Source organism: Gymnoscopelus braueri (genome assembly GCF_963280865.1).
Source record: "Gymnoscopelus braueri genome assembly, chromosome: 9".
NCBI classification, from domain to species: Eukaryota; Metazoa; Chordata; class Actinopteri; order Myctophiformes; family Myctophidae; genus Gymnoscopelus; species Gymnoscopelus braueri.
Genome location: NC_137610.1, coordinates 24,006,035 through 24,022,568, shown reverse-complemented (window position 1 = coordinate 24,022,568; position 16,534 = coordinate 24,006,035). Strand labels below are relative to the sequence as shown.

At 39.5% G+C, this 16,534-nt stretch overlaps 1 protein-coding gene across 1 annotated transcript; it reads left to right on the top strand.

Moving 5' to 3' along the window:
• Nucleotides 1–4,375: 4,375 nt before the first annotated feature.
• Nucleotides 4,376–16,355, top strand: ndufa9a (NADH:ubiquinone oxidoreductase subunit A9a). Its single transcript, XM_080437062.1, has 11 exons — nucleotides 4,376–4,437; nucleotides 6,594–6,767; nucleotides 7,060–7,157; nucleotides 7,695–7,786; nucleotides 8,420–8,561; nucleotides 9,349–9,451; nucleotides 9,946–10,016; nucleotides 10,736–10,812; nucleotides 11,651–11,746; nucleotides 12,618–12,684; nucleotides 16,092–16,355. Exons 1-11 carry the CDS (start codon nucleotides 4,383–4,385, stop codon nucleotides 16,260–16,262), a joined length of 1,146 nt encoding a protein of 381 aa, XP_080293188.1. The 5' UTR covers nucleotides 4,376–4,382; the 3' UTR covers nucleotides 16,263–16,355.
• The last annotated feature ends 179 nt before the right edge of the window (nucleotides 16,356–16,534 follow it).

Below are 16,534 nucleotides of genomic sequence, written 5' to 3'. Positions count from 1 at the left end.
TATAAAACCTTCAATATTCACGAGTGGGGTATTGACTGATTCATTTTATGAGGGCAAACAAAGCATGAAACTCTCACTTGTGTTAACCACAAACCCTATTTCAGGGATCTGGCAAAAACCCATTAAAAAATGTATTTACAACTAATTTACAGGTTATAGGACTACAAACTTTGGCACTCTATATCTGCCTCCTGTCTAGCTGCCTGAATTACAATTAAGACACATGGAGACCTCTGGTTTAACGCTGGCAAACCCAGCACTGTACAGTATTTCCTCCCAGCTCCACGCAGGCGCTGATGGAAGCATTGTGCACCAAAGTGGTCATTGTGAATGTGTCGTTGCTGATGCCGGTGTGTCAACGATGTGTCATTCTGCTGACAATGTGCAACAATGTCTGACAATGTGCATGTTTGACTAAAACAGCCATATCTAACTGGCAAACAAATTATTGCTCTCTTCCCTTTTATTTAGGTCAGGGATTCTCAAACCTTGATATGCATTAGGCCACAGGACCCCCATTTGATATGATTTTCATCTCTGGGACCCCAATCTACACTGTAAAAGCCTCAGTGTTAATTTAACCAAATCCATTTGGTTCCATTTGTACACTCGGAGTAACAGACCTGTAAGGGTCCATCTGGTTTCTAACTACAGTATCAATTATTTATCTGGGGACCCCCTGGTTTTTCTTTAACCTCAGCTGTGCCGACTCCACTTCTGTGGAGTCCGGCGTGTATGACAGTGTAATCAATGAAACCTTTCAAACTTGTCGTAAAGGTATCAGGATATTGGTGTCTGACCGGCCAGTTATGTGTCACTATTCAGCTGTCATGGTTGAAAGATATGAACATGCTGAAATGCTCTAAATAGTTAAAAACAGGAACCATAACACAGCATTAGTCTTTTGCTTTATGGGTTCCATGCCTCATGTCTTGAACCCTACCTTTTGCAGTACATTGAGTAGTTTTTTGTTTTGTTTAGTTTTTTACATGAAGCTTGGATTTCAGACTGTATAGTAGACATCACTTTGTATATACTGTCCCTACTAGCAGCTTTGTTAATTGCATGACTTTAAAAAAATAAGAACAAAATTATCATGCGTAAGGTTTTCTTTCTCTTTTCCTTTAAACATTATTTTACTGTCAATGAAATGACTTATTAAATTTTTAAAGATTTGTGTGCAATAAAGGCTGAGCCAAAAATAGCTGTTTTTTAAAACTATATCAAAAATGTGCCCTGTCAAAAACATCTACTTGTTCTAACTGCTAAGTCTAGAATGAGGTTGATCGCATTTATCACATTTATTATGGCATATTTGGTCATTTGTTTCATGTTATTTCACAATTTGAGTATATTTCAACCATTGTAACAATCAAATGATGGTGTATTTGTATTAGCATGTATTTACTGTACATATTGTCTTGTATGATTTTCTATATATTTACTTTCATGCAGAGCATAAGATAATTGCAGGTTATTGTTAAATATTAGACAAGGTTCTACTTGTTGTGTTGTAACTGTATGGGATATATTTGATATGTCTGTGCTATTCCTGATATTTTTTACCGTTAGACATAGAGACAATCCTTTTATTGATAGTTTGTGCCTTGCAGTATTAGAATTCTTGCACTTTACGTTTGTGTGTGTGTACCTGGAATTAGGAACTGTCAAAACCAGAGCTGTGCAATATGTTTAGGACGACTCTGTCTGGATACCATTTATTTACAAAGTATGAAAAAAGGCATTTCATCCAAGGTTTCAAAACACTGCTACAATATCAGCTGTCATGATAAAAGGCATTTCATTCAAGGTTCCAAGTCATATTAACAACTGTCTCATAGCAATGTTTATTTATATATTTTATCTTTTCACTTCATCCTCTTGTCTGAATTTAAATGATAACTCACTAAACCACAGAGATACAACACACCTGGACATTAAGATCCATGCAGCACAACTTCAATGGAGCATGCGATTTGAGATATGTGGGGTATAGTTTGTAAACACGAAAAGTCAAGAAAGTAATTTTTATGTATTTTATGATTAAATCAAATTAAAAAAATGTTTCGAATGGAATGTCTCTCGACTCTTGACTTCTTGACTTTTTAATTATAGTAGTCTTTAAGTTTCAGTTTATCTGTCAATATGATGCATCAGTCCTCATTAACACACCCAATTTTCTTTTTAATGCTGTATATTAGCTTCACTTGCAATTGTTGTCAAGTATCAAACTACAGCTGGGCTATACTTGTCACTCTGTATAAGGAGGATATTCATCATTGTGTTCTCTTGTATCTTGCTGAGATCTCTCTCTAACTCATATATGCTCTGATCTTTCAGTCCTTTCTGAAATAAAATGAGTGAAATGTGACAGGATGTTTATCAGCTTCCTGTGCTAGTGCCCAGTCACAGTGAGACAGAAGCCCATCACGTTCTTCTTTTTTAACCAATTGTCAATGCTCTCTGGTTCCAAAATATTTTAAGTGGGTATGGCAGAGCTATTGGATCAATATTTCTGTGGGTCATAAACTGTCACAGTCCATGGCAAGGAACTTGTTGCCAACTTGCCTTGAGTCAACACTGAAACACTTTGGCGCAGGTGCAGAATGGAGTCTCTGCATCACCATAGATCGCCCCCTGCAGGGCTAAAGGAAAACCACAGCCTAGCTCCCAGTCCCTACTACCTCTGCATCCAGTCAAAGTCAGCATCAGGACCACGACTGATTGGACTTCACCTCCTTTCTGCATGAACACAGACCTGAATCATGCAAAGGCCTCTCACACACACACACACACACACACACACACACACACACACACACACACACACACACACACACACACACACACACACACACACACACACACACACACACACACACCAAACAAGAGATGAAAGTGGAAGATGGTGCAGTGTAAAATACTTTGGAAATGCCAAACACTTAAGCCCTATATTTTGTTGTACGACGAATGGGAAAATAGCTCAAAATGAAAGATGAGTAATCTGATGAGCATCATAAGAGCTCAGTTCAGCTGGTTGGTTAAAGGGATATTTCACTTTCAAAAAAACTTTTGGTCATTTTATCGTCTACTCAGGCCTTTGTGAGCCCCCCAGACAGTTTTTAAGTTGCTCGATTCAGTATTTAGACATTTGATATTCATTTTATCAGACACGCCCCCTTCCTATACAAACCCATTGTAACTTCAAACTCCATTTTAACCATAGATTCATCAAAAACACCGTCCTTGGTTCTGGTGACTCACCCTGCCCCCCTAATACGCGAGGGGGCCGTGTTTTTTCAATAACTTTTTTCATTTATTTTAAATATATTCTTTTGAAAATTGAAAAAATAAAATACAATAAAAAAATAAAATAAAATAAAATAAATGAAAAAAATGATCGGAAAAACACGGCCCCCTCACGTTTTAGGAGGGCAGGGTGAGTCACCAGAACCAAGGACGGGTGTTTTCGACGAATCTAACATGGTTAAAATGGAGTTTGAAGTTACAATGGGTTTGTATAGGAAGGGGGCGTGTCTGATAAAATGAATATCAAATATATAAATACTGAATCGAGCAAAAACTGTCTGGGGGGCTCACATTGATTGATTGATGTAGTTTATTTAGAAAGACATGAGAATAGTACATGACAGTACATAACAGTACATGGAAGTACAAATTCACAAAGGCCTGAGTAGATGATAAAATGACCAAAAGTTTTTTTTAAAGTGAAATATCCCTTTAACTACTACACAACAGTGCCAGTCAGAGACAGACAGAACACGTCCAGCGATAGCCCTGATGCACGACTGCCATATATTATATGACAGTCATGGATGATCTTCAAAATAGTGTTTGCACTTTCTCCATTTTTAGTCTGTACATCTACATAAACGTTCAAATTTCAAATATAAAGTGCTTACCCCTTGGTCACGGATGTTACAATTATATACGGGCCCACAGACGTACCCGTATCTTCCGTATCGTGCAGTGCAATAGAAAGTATTTTAATCCGATTGGTGGCCATTCTCACCATTATGAACCCTTTCAACTACGTGACCCTGTCGGTTGGGAGGTGTATTGCACACATTATAACTATGAGAAAACGGCCACCAATTGGATTAAAATATGTTTTTATTGAACAATATGGAAACTACAGGTACTTCTGAGGGCCCGTACATAATTAACATCCGTGGCCATGAGGAAAGCATATTTAAAATCTGAACGTTTAGATGTACGGGCCAAAAAGAGAGAAAGTACAAACACTATTTTGAAGATCATCTGACAGACCACCGTCTTGTGAATCAAGGCTAGTTCAGCGACAGGCGCGCAGGCGGGCGTACAATTTGGACCACCCCACTTACCGTAGTGTAGTCGTAAAGATGGCGGCCGCTGTGCTAGTTGGCCGTCCTGCCAGTGTCCTTCCTAGGATCACAAGTAAGTCGCAACTAAATCAATACAAGTATTCAGTTTATCCACACGTTTAAGCAAAGTGTTTTTTAATTGGTTGCTTGTGCACGCAGTCACACAACGTGTGGAGCTGTCGGCGACATTGATGCCTTGAGTGACCTTGCTAACAGGCTAAGCTAGCTGCAGCTGCTAGCAACGTAAGCTCCATTAGCATCTGTTTAGACAACCTTTGGTAAACAAACCTACCTGTTGAATATTATATTTAATATTTAGTTTTGACTAATGGGTCAGCTGTGGACGCCACGTGACCTTATTGAGCGTTTTGGGTGTTGAACAGTACCTATAGTGTGTGTGTGTTGTGAAGTAAATGACGTTAGCAGCATGCTAGCAGATTAACATTTCAGTGTTGTTATGAATCAACACATTCGTGTGTTGATATAGCCGCAATCAATCTGTATGTCAGTGTGGCAACTTATAAGTGTGGCATAACTTATAAGTTGCCACATTGACAGCTCATTCATGAAACAGGAAAGTCCTTTCTGATTGCAGTGGTGGAAAAAGTACTCAAATGTTTTACTTGAGTAAATGTATCAATACTGCAATATTTAGAAATACTCTTGTTACAGGTAAAAGTCCGGAATTCAAAATTAACTTTAGTAAAAGTACAAAAGTATTGGTATAAAACTGTACTTAAAGTACCAAAAGTAGAAAGTACTCATTACGCAGAATGTACCATTTCACAACTTTTCAAATTTATAAAATGTATACAAATCTTTTGAAAATATGTATGTAGGGCTATAATGGTTAATTTATGTTTTGTCATAATAATCAAAATCTACAAAGTAACTAGTAACTAAAATTTTCAAATAATTAGTCGAGTAAAAGTGCAATATTTGCATGAGATGTACTCCAGTAAAGTAAAAGTACCTCAAAATTGTACTCAAGTACAGTACTTGAGTACATGTACTTAGCTACTTTCCACCACTGTCTGATGGTATTAATCGATGATAAACTCCAATATTGTACCTGTACGGATAGCTTGGGTCATCCTCTTTGTCTCTGTTAAAACTTTGTTTCACCAAAATCCACCGTTGTCATGTTATGAGAAACATTCTGTCAATGAACTCTGTGCAGCCATGATTTTGAGTTTGTTTTGAGTTGCGAAGCGCTCATTGTAAATCACACAATGTCCTGTGTACCACCTGCTTCATCCTTGAGTTGAGGGATTGGGTGATTGAAAAGGAGCGCTTCCAAACTTAAACACAGAAAAATCATAGCTGAACGGAGATTATTGACTGAAAATTGCTCATAACATGACAATGAAGGATACAAAATAAATACAAAGACTTCTTGACGGAAGCAAATCAGATGACCTTAGCTGTCCGTACAGGTGCAATATTGGTTGAGTTTATCATTTAATACAACTTAGATGCAGATATCATCTATTCTAAGTTTCTTGCGGCTATGGGTAGATTAGAATTTTGGGGGCTTTTTTTCACTTATTTTTTTCAGAACTGGTTTTTATTTTCACGTGCCTTTATAAATGAGGCAGCAAATACAGTACATGAACAGTTTTGATGTGAAATACTTGGCGATTTTCGAATAATTTATTTGTTACAACTTCAGTGCAATTCTTAACTCTGAGACGACACACTCAGAGTTAAATAAACACAGAGTTCAACTTCTGTGATGTTTAACTTGGTTCAGCCTCGCTGAAATGCGTCCCTGCTGCAGTCTGCTCACTAACACGACATTATATTTTTACTTGACGATTAATTTTATTCAAATAATAGTGATTAAGGATTTAATTGTGTTATTGACATTGAACATTGGAGCATAACAATACATTTCTGTTTGCCTTTTTAGGCTTTTAAACAAAAAATTATAAAGTGTACATATTATGCCAAATGACTTAAATAGCGTATACAAAGAAATGGCCGACAATGACTGGTACCAATAATCAAAACAAATAAAGTACTATGGCCAAAATAGGCCATATTTAATTTGTGTACAGTCAAAGACAAAGTTTGTATAAAACAATTGTGGAAAGAGTCGATCTACAAGCTCCCAACGTGTCGCAAGCTTGTAGCTCTGCTATTTCCACAATTGTTGAAAATGTTTGAAAATGTATGAACATTTCAACATGGAAACAATTATGACGATTATAATTGCGATCCCTGCAGGCTCCTGCTCCCCTGTGGTTCTGTCAGCCATCCCAGCAACAGTCCAGCAGCGGAGGAAGCTCCACCATGGGGTCGTCCCCAGAGGGAAAGGAGGCCGCTCCTCCTCCAGTGGAGTGGCTGCCACGGTGTTTGGAGCCACTGGTTTCCTGGGTCGATATGTGCTCGGCAGACTGGGTGAGTTCTGAAACGCTGTCAATAACGAATGCTTTGATTTAAAACGATCACGAAAGCAGTTATGCAGACAAACTGTACAAGACCATGAACATGCACTTCACAATAATCTGGTGGCAACTGTATTTAGGCTTTTTATTCCATATTGCATTTCAAGTGCAAATAAGGGCTGTTGCACAGTCTCTCTCACTCACACACACACCCTCTCATAAACTTGAGAGAGAGACGCTACTATTTGTATTCTAATTTGAAAAAGAAGTGTTTTCAAAACAGAGATGTGCTTTGTGTTTTGCAGGCCGCATGGGCTCTCAGATTATAGTCCCTCATCGGTGCGACCAGTACGACCTCATGTACATGAGGCCCATGGGGGACCTGGGACAGATGATCTTCATGGTAAGATCTGTTGTCAACAGACAGCTACCTGTGTGGAGTCTTTGACCTGAATGCTAGGCCTGGGCGCCATGTACAAAATCAAATACTTGCTCATACTACAGCGTCACACGAAAACATCAAAAGTAGCAGATGCACTAGCTCGAAACGTAGCGCGAAGCAATGTGTTTTGAGCTTGTAAATCTGCTATATTCTTGTTTGATTTGAGCCCTGAAAAGTAAAAAATGTGGACATATGAGGTTTCCACCCGACAAGACAATGTATACATGTGTATGTGTGTGTTTATAAATGGTAGATCTACAATGTCACATCGTTGTGAGCTTGTAGACAGGCTATTTTCACTATTTTAGAAAACAATTATTGAAGTAGAAAATAGGGTTTAAATGATTTGGAAAACCTATCCAAATGAATCCCAGACAATATCTCGTCTCATATCACGATACAGATATAATATATACAGTATACTGCCCAGCCCTACTTCATGCATTTACACATCTGTAACACTCTCTCTGTCTGTCTGTCTCTCTCCCCCCTCTCCAGGAGTGGGACGCCAGGGACAAAGACTCCATAAAGCGGGCTTTGGAGCATTCAAATGTTGTCATCAACCTGGTGGGCAGAGAGTGGGAGACAAGGTACTGGAACATTCAATAGAGAAGAATACCACACACACAATGTAGCTCCATTTAGATTCTTTAAATTATCACGATTTTGTCAAGCTGTCTCATCAGGGTACACTGGAAACACACACTCACTCACTCACTCACTCACTCACTCACTCTCACAGACACACACACGTTCCATTTCCACTATAATTCCAATGCTGACAAATTGTAACCAGAGCCAGACTGATGTCACCATTTTTGGTCCGATCCACGTAATATTAAAAAAGTCTCAAACATAGCGAATCTACAAGATCTTGTTGATCCACTATTTAACAGACTAACATTTAACAGACAGACAGACAGACATACAAACTACTCTGTGCAGAACAAGCCATTTACCATATCCAGGTGTACAGTGTTACAGCTGTGCTCCATCTCACACATCCTGATGTATAATCTATGATCTGTATAATGCATACAGATCGAATAATAAAAACACTACTGTCTTCACGTACTTAACCAAGAAAAACGTTTGGTCATTTGCAATGTTTTGGTCAAGGACCTTTTATCAGGTATCATGATGTTATAATGGACCAGGAGGAAATGATTACATCCCGTTTATCAATTCAGTGCATTCTTTTTTCCCTTCTTCGTTGCTTACAGTAACTACCGGTTTGAGGACGTGTTTGTGAACATTCCTCAGCAGATAGCCAAGGCCACCAGGGAGGCTGGCATCACCAAGCTCATCCACGTGTCCCACCTGAACGCGGACATACGCAGCCCTTCTAAATACCTCAGGAACAAGGTAACGCACGCTGGAGCAGTTTTCTCTTCTATTGTGCATTCATTCTGGCCAGCATCGGAGAGTTGAATTAAAGGTTGCGTCAGTACAGTTTACTTGGTGGGGTGCTTCGTCTTATCTTTTTTTAAATCTTTATCTCTATATGAATCGCATGATTTTTCACTCTAAATAACTGGGTTAGATTAATAAAATAAAATCAGCCCATGTACAGTGTGATTTGTTGTTTAACCACTTGAACCGTAGTGTCCTTATTCTGTGGCAAACATTTGCAGAAAATAGCAGATCAGCTTGTAGAGCAGCTATTTTAAGTGAGATAAGTAAGATATTTGTGTCTTGTGTGTGAGTGAAAACAGTAGGGGGCCTAGTATAGAGCCGTAGTATAGAACCCTGGTCAAAGCATGTAGGCCGGGTTTAGTTAATAGAGGTTACCAAATTCAAAATGTATCACTTAGCATGTGACTGATATACTAAATATATTGAAGCTTGTAGCTGATGTATACTGAATAATATATGGTGGGCCTATTCAAGAACATAATGATTGTTTAATAATCTTACTCAAACCACATGTACCGTATATGCAAGACGGTGTCCTGATATGGGCACAACAGTATGGGTAAGATCTTTCTAAGAAGAGACCAGTACAAATACTGCAGTTGCAAAGATTAAACATAAACTTCTTTTTTTTTATCGTATCGGTATTGGCCCATCCTGAGGAAAGGAATGGGTGATCCTGATCAAGAACTGTTTGGAGCACCCCCATAAATTCTGTGTGTGTGTTCGTTAACTGTAGGCTGTGGGGGAGACCGCTGTTCGAGATGAGTTTCCTGATGCCATCATAATGAAGCCGTCTGAGATGTTCGGGAGGGAGGACAGATTTTTCAATCATTTTGCTAGTAAGTCAGCTCTGTGTGTGTGTGTGTGTGTGTGTGTGTGTGAGAGAGTGGCTATAAATGTTATATGTTTTTCTTAAAGCAATGAGACTAGAATGTTTACATTTTAATTAGGGTTTACACTATAATAACTATGGAATATCAAGTGCAGGTATTATGGGACGGTCATTCAATACATTTCATATAACCGAGCGTCAACGTATTCATGCCAAGCTGACAGTTCTCGGCCAGGACTGCAGGGGGAGCTGTGGTTGCATCTTTTCCCGCTTGTGCTTGAGGCACTGGCAACAAAACTTCCCGAGTCAACACTACCCAGTACTGTCGGGTAGAAACCTTGTATGTCTACCGGTAAATTTAAAACTGTTACTTTTCAGGAAATGGGGAAAAAGAACCTGCTATTCAATGTAGTTATTATTGGGTGGGGGTCTCAGCTGCATGCTGTAAGAAGGGCGTTTGTTCTGGTTGGTCCTGAGTGTAAGTTGTCTTCTCCGTTGCAGACATGCGCTGGTTTGGCAGGGCTGTGCCTCTCATCTCTATGGGGAGGAAGACCGTGAAGCAGCCTGTTCATGTGAGGTCCACTTCTGAACCCAACCATCACCCTGGAGTTGATTTGGATTATTACTGATAGCTATACTCCTTCAAGAATGACTTGTAGTATTGTGTTGAAAAGATAAAGCGCTCCATTTTGTATTCTTTTGTGAGAAGAGAGGATAGAGGTAGGGTAGAGCAGGAGAGGTAGAAGAAAAACACAGGATAGAAACAGTTCAGATAGTCTAATTCGCTCTCCCTTTCGTAAACAGAAAATACATATTCAATTTTATCCAGTGAGTAGAGAGAACCCCACAAAGATCATTTAACAGCTTAAATTGTTTACTGTTTGAGTTCCAATTTTGTCTGCTCTTTTTCTTTTTTTCCCCCATCACTTCCAATTTCACTTTTCTTTCCTGCGTCCTGACTCCTGTATGAATTCTCTCTCCTGATTGGACCAAATTGATATCCCAACCTTAAAATGTATTTTCTCTTAACTGAAGAGCTAGATAGACGGGTAGACCCCTGTTACTGAACACTTTATAGCAATGATTAGTATTTAACATTTTAAACAACGACAACAAAATAAAATAAAATCACTTACATCCCCTTTAAACGGTTAAATCTACACTATGCTCCTAACATCTATCCATGGAATGGTTTTGCTGAGCACATTTGGTGTCTTTTTGCAGTTCCGTCCTGCTTTAGGATCAGATGGCTCACTAATCTGGCCACTAATGTGTCTCCTCAACCCCTCAGGTGGTGGATGTAGCCAAGGCCATCATCAATGCCATCAAAGACCCAGATGCCAACGGGAAGACTTACGCCCTCGCTGGGTAAGCAGCCAGCCCTTAGTTTACTGTTTGTTTGAAACCTCATATAATTTACAGTCTCATTTGATAGTTTAATTGCCATGACGAAATAAAGAGGAAAGGGAACAGTCCCTTTCCTAATTTAAATATCAACGCAATTATCTCTGCCAGGTTGTGGAACTTGTAATTGCTAGAATGTGACGGTACAAGACTTGTGTGTTGTGTACAGCAGCACATCACTTTTACCTATGCAAACAGTACCACAGAGTAGAGCTCTTCACAGGTCCAAAATGACTGACCAAAACCCTAATGGATCTGTGAAAGTCCTTTATTTCAAATGCTGACTATTCCAAAAATGTGGAACAAAGACTGTACTTATGTTATGATTTGGCATTCTCATAAACTGTAAACATGTTTTATAAATGGAAAAAGGTGTTTGAACAGCTAAATCTGCCCTGCTCCCAGCAGTCAGTTGAGCAGTTTTGTGATGTCAGGGGTGGAAGAAGTCCAACCCGGTAAACTCACCTGAACTCCCTATAAACAAATACAAGGATACTTATGTCATCAATATACTTTTAATTTAACCTTTTACTGCAGAGAGTCTTCCAGAGCATTGCAAATATTTTAAACGCTAGATATTTACAAAGTTAATTTATAGGCCAATATTATAACAAGTCCTGGCAATGCAGTATACAGCCGCAGCAGCTGCTTAATTATTATTAATTCATTATAAATATAGTGTACATAGACGATCTGTCCACAGTACTGTGTGTAAACAAGAGCAGTTAATCCACAGTGGATGGTGATAAATCTACAGGGGTGTGGTACTGTGGTTTGACGTGTTTATCTTTTTGTGGTTTAGTCCGAACAGGTATCTGCTGCATGACCTGGTGGAGTACATATATGCCATAGCACACAGACCTTTTGTGGCCTACCCACTGCCGCGCCCATTCTATCAGTAAGTGCAATCCATCGCTTTAATAGTTTATTTATCCATATCCACAAAGCATGAAATCCTCAGTGTTCATTTCTGTTTTGTTAACCTTTCCAAAGTACTGGTCATGTAAGGACGCACACCGTATGGAGACGCCCACTTAAACACTTGAGATAGCTGTAGCTGTATTATATGCAAACTGGTACAATCATAATGGAGAATATCATCACTGGCAGGCAGAAACCTTGTATCTTCTCCATAAGTCATCTTTTTATGTTTTTTCATAAATTAACATCCTAATTTTATACTCTTATCCGAAAGTATTGAAAATAGCTGATCTACAAGCTCACAGCATGTTGTGAACCGACGTGTTGTGAGCTTCTATATCTGCTAACTTTGCTATTTTTGAGACATTTTGAAAACTTGACATGCACAAAATAGGCATACCAGGTTTAAAGTGGTTAAGTCTGTCTGTGAGTTGTATACATCTGTGGCTAAATATGTTAAGTCATTCACTGCCAGAACTTTATTTTTTTTGCGTTTGCCCACTGCCAGAGATTTTTCATTGAAAAAAAAAGTACTCAGGAGCCGAGATACAAAATGTTTAAGTTTTAAGTTAACAAGGAAGTGGATGGGAGTCTAGATCTTCGAAAAATCATATCTCCTTGGTCTTTGGGTCAAAAAAAAAAGAGATTTTATTTTTTCTTTTATTTTTGTTAAAAGTTGCTTTAGTCGTTCTAGGCAGGGAATGAGTTAATAATCAACCCCTACAATATCAAGGTTATTTGGTAAAAAGTGTTTTTTTGTCCATATTGCCCAGCCTAATTATATGACATGATCACATTGCATAAGTGACCCTGCTCATGTCTGACAACAACCATTCATCTTATTTCAGCCTACTTGCAAGTATCTTTGCGATGAATCCATTTGAGCCGTGGACCACCCCAGACAAAGTAGACCGGGTAAGTAAACAATACAAATACTAAACAGAGCTCCAGGCTCCTCATTCATCAACAGTGCATAAGAAATGTTATGAATTCAGTCCTGCGTACAACATTAAGAATGCTGCTAACGTACAAGATCATTTGTATTTATCAAATGTGCACGTCGCTCGTAAGTAATCTGCACTGGTAAAGCTCACACATTCTAACCACTGTGCTTGGGCATTTTCAGTCTCATTTACATGAAGAAACACCTTGAAATAACCATTTATGGTGGAAAACCTTCCCTTTAAGTTCTGCATGACATGATAAGTTAGAATTTGTCTGAACCTTACTCTTCCAAACATTTTCTTGGTATTTAACACATTGGGTGCCAGAGGTTTATTAAAATATTATACTTTGAGTGCCAGGACTTTTTAAACATTTTGAACCTTTTTCAAGTAGTCACAAAATATTTTCAGTGATCACCGTCCTCACGGTGATCCCCTCATTACACACATACAGGTCTCGTACAATCGGGGGGAAATTTTTTTAAAACATTCGGAAATCCATTCCATAGTTGCAGCCAGTTGAAAATAGTAAAATTAACATTGTAAAAAAAAAGGAGCCGAGATACAGGTTTTTGAAGTCATAAGTTAACCAGGAGGTGGATTGGAGTCTAAATCTTGTAGGAGTGATATTTCCTGTTGCTGTGAAGGAAAAAAAAAAAAAAAAAAAGTAATTTTTTTTTTTTTTTTTTTCAAAAACCGTATATATACGGTTTTGGCACTCAACGTTAGTATGCGCAAAACCGTATATATACGGTTTTGGCACCCAATGTGTTAACTTGAAACGCCTCAATAATGGCACTGATGCTTCTTTATTGCTGGAAGCTTCCCACCGCTCCCAGCTAAAAATAGGTTAAAGTGAAAGAAATGCAGGCGGAATACTTTAGAAGTGGGTTGCGCTGAAAGGACTGCATTTTCAACTGACATTCTTACTCACTTGCTTATAGTTCATTTGAAAATCTAAAATAGTACTAACAAGTTACATAGTTTTATATATTTCATTCATAGAAATATTTCATGTTCCTCAATGACGTGTCCACGTTGTTTGGCTAAATGAGGGTCCACTGTGTAATAATGTCTGACATTCATCAATCGTCTAATTGAGCAAGCTGCGCAATGACAAAAGCAAATCAAGATTTTAGTTAACTCAGAGATGCTGCTAGCCCTGCGTCCTGCGTCTCTGACGCACATTTTTAATAAAGGACGCATTAAACCAACCATCACAGCGTCCACGGGACGCATACAACCAAAGCGAGCCGCTAGCCACGCAGCCGTGCTCCAAACCGAGCCACGCAGCCGTGCACCACACCGAGCCGCGAGCCGCGCCCAAAGCGAGCCGCAAGCCGCGCACCAAACCGAGCCGTGCACCAAACCGAGCCGCGATCCGAGCGGCAAAGTGAGCCGCGAGCCGCGCACCAAAGCGACCCACGAGCGCACACCAAACCGCGAGCAGCAAAGTGAGCCGCGAGCCGCGCACCAAACCGACCCGCGAGCCGAAACACCGACGCGCGACACGTCGTTTTCAGATCGTTATTTTCGGTGCGACACAAGCATAAATCATTTGAAGGGAATCCCACTTTTTAAGAAGAAAACACCAGAGCAATAAATACTGCCGCAAACATCTACTTTTCTTAAACAAATATCTCTGCTCCGTTTACATTCTCTTCCACAAAGTGTTGTTGTTCTTTAGTTCCTATCTATCTCTGCTCCTATGAAGTGTACATTATCTTTTTCATATTATTATTATGAACTTTATATTGTAGTTTGTACCCTGTATTCTGAGTTTGTGACTACAACAAGTAGCAAAATAGAATGTACATTAGGACAGTGGTTCTCAACCTGTGGGTCAGGACCCCCAGGGGGCTCCCCACATGATTTTGGGGGGGGGGGGTCCCCAGATGACAGTGAAGTCACAATTTAAGGACTTTTAAGATATTTTTAATACCTCAAGAAAGAAAAGAAAAAAGACTATTACTGCATCCAAACTAATCAACAAACTATACTATAAATACGGTCAAAATTGTGAAATAATATAAGAAAGAGGCGATCTACAAGCAAGGCGTTGTGAGCTTGTAGATTAGCTATTTTGACTATGTATCTGTGGAACTGAGTTAAACTAAATTAAATGCCTCAACTCCTAATTCCAAGCGCTTCTCAGGGTGGGGGGTCCCCAGTTCAAATATGATTATTTTGGGGGGTCGCTGCCTGAAAAGATTGAGATCCACTGCATTAGGATATAATGTACACAGTCACACACACATAGAAGATATGGAGATTGGAGATCAAAGAAAACGATAGAAGGGGGGGGGGGACGTGTAATTGGGGACCCATAAAATGTTTCTGGGACCCATTTGAATGACCACCTGTGGGTCCCGGGACCCATTACATTGAAAACCTAGCAACATCACTGTAACTAGGTGGAAGTAAATCAAAATATATTTTATGGAACATACTGTAGCTGAGCTATGTTGTGCGCATGTAGACCCAAGTATGACTGGGGCTTTAGTAGTGGCTTGAAAGGGCAAGAATAAACAATGATTTGACTAATTCTGTCTCGCCGGTGGTCATCCTTTTTATTAACATTTTGTCCTTTTGATGGAGCAGTCCCTTCTCCCTTTGATGAATGGCATTTCCTTTCACTTGGGTCTGTTCCACAAAGCAGGATTAGCAAGTTAATTGGATTTGTTAAGTTAAAATGTCACAGAAAGACTGTCTGTCTAGGCAACCCAGTCTGGGGGAAATATGCACTCAGCAGAGCACCTATTTCTTGTTGAATATATGGAAATAAACATCGTATGCAGTTTGTTTCTTGTTCAATAGGTTTGAAACATTTCTGACTGACTTAGAAGCCATTATGAATGATCTTTTTTCTTTTCCAAGTGAAGATGTCTGTAAGAGTTCACTATGAACATGCATGGTTTGTGTTTGACCTATCCCCGATTGATCATGATCACCCAAATTGAAAACCGTTTTGTGGAACAGAGAAATGTGGATATATCGCTTCTGTTTTTACCAAGTCAGACTTGCAAGTGAAGTTTGAGGCCCTGTTCAACCCCAAGCTGCTGTGCGTGACCACGTTCTGTGCTGGGGCTTATGCACATGTTTGTCCACAACATTGATGAATGAGGGCCAAGGACTCTTGGCATAGCTTGAAATTTTGGGGCGTGATTAAACTCTGTTCTACAAATGCAAACAGAAATAACGTGTGCCAAAATGCTTTTGCCGGACCAAATGAAATCATAGCCTCAATAACCTCTCAGTTGCATTAGTCATTGCATGTTAACAAGTGATCAAAGTCAAACCCCACTTTGAGAAACAATGCTCCAAGAAATGAACAAGGTGTGGCCAGCCCATCATCCACCCTGTTTGTTTTGTTTCCAGTTCCACCTAACGGACATGAAGTACCCGGGACTGCCTGGTCTGGAGGACCTCGGTATCGTTCCTTCCACTGTAGAGCAGAAGGCCATCGAGATCCTGCGTCGCCACCGTCGTTTCCGTTACCTGGAAGCCGAGCTGGACGAGACGAAGCCGGCTAAGACTGTCTCCTATTAAGTTCCGGTGTCAACTTGGTAGCCATAGGTTGATCCCCTTATACTGTTTTTCTTTATGTTGTACATAAATAAATATATTATGAGCCTCCGAAAATACTTCAGTTTTCTTGTTGGTGTTACGCATACAGTATAAGCTTCATAAAACATGAACAAACACATTACAGAAACGTGGATCAGAGGGGTTGTTATAAGCAGCTACTATCAGTCATGGTGGGTTTCGTGATTACATCGGTGTGTACTTTGAAACCTTTGACATTATCAGCTATCTGATCT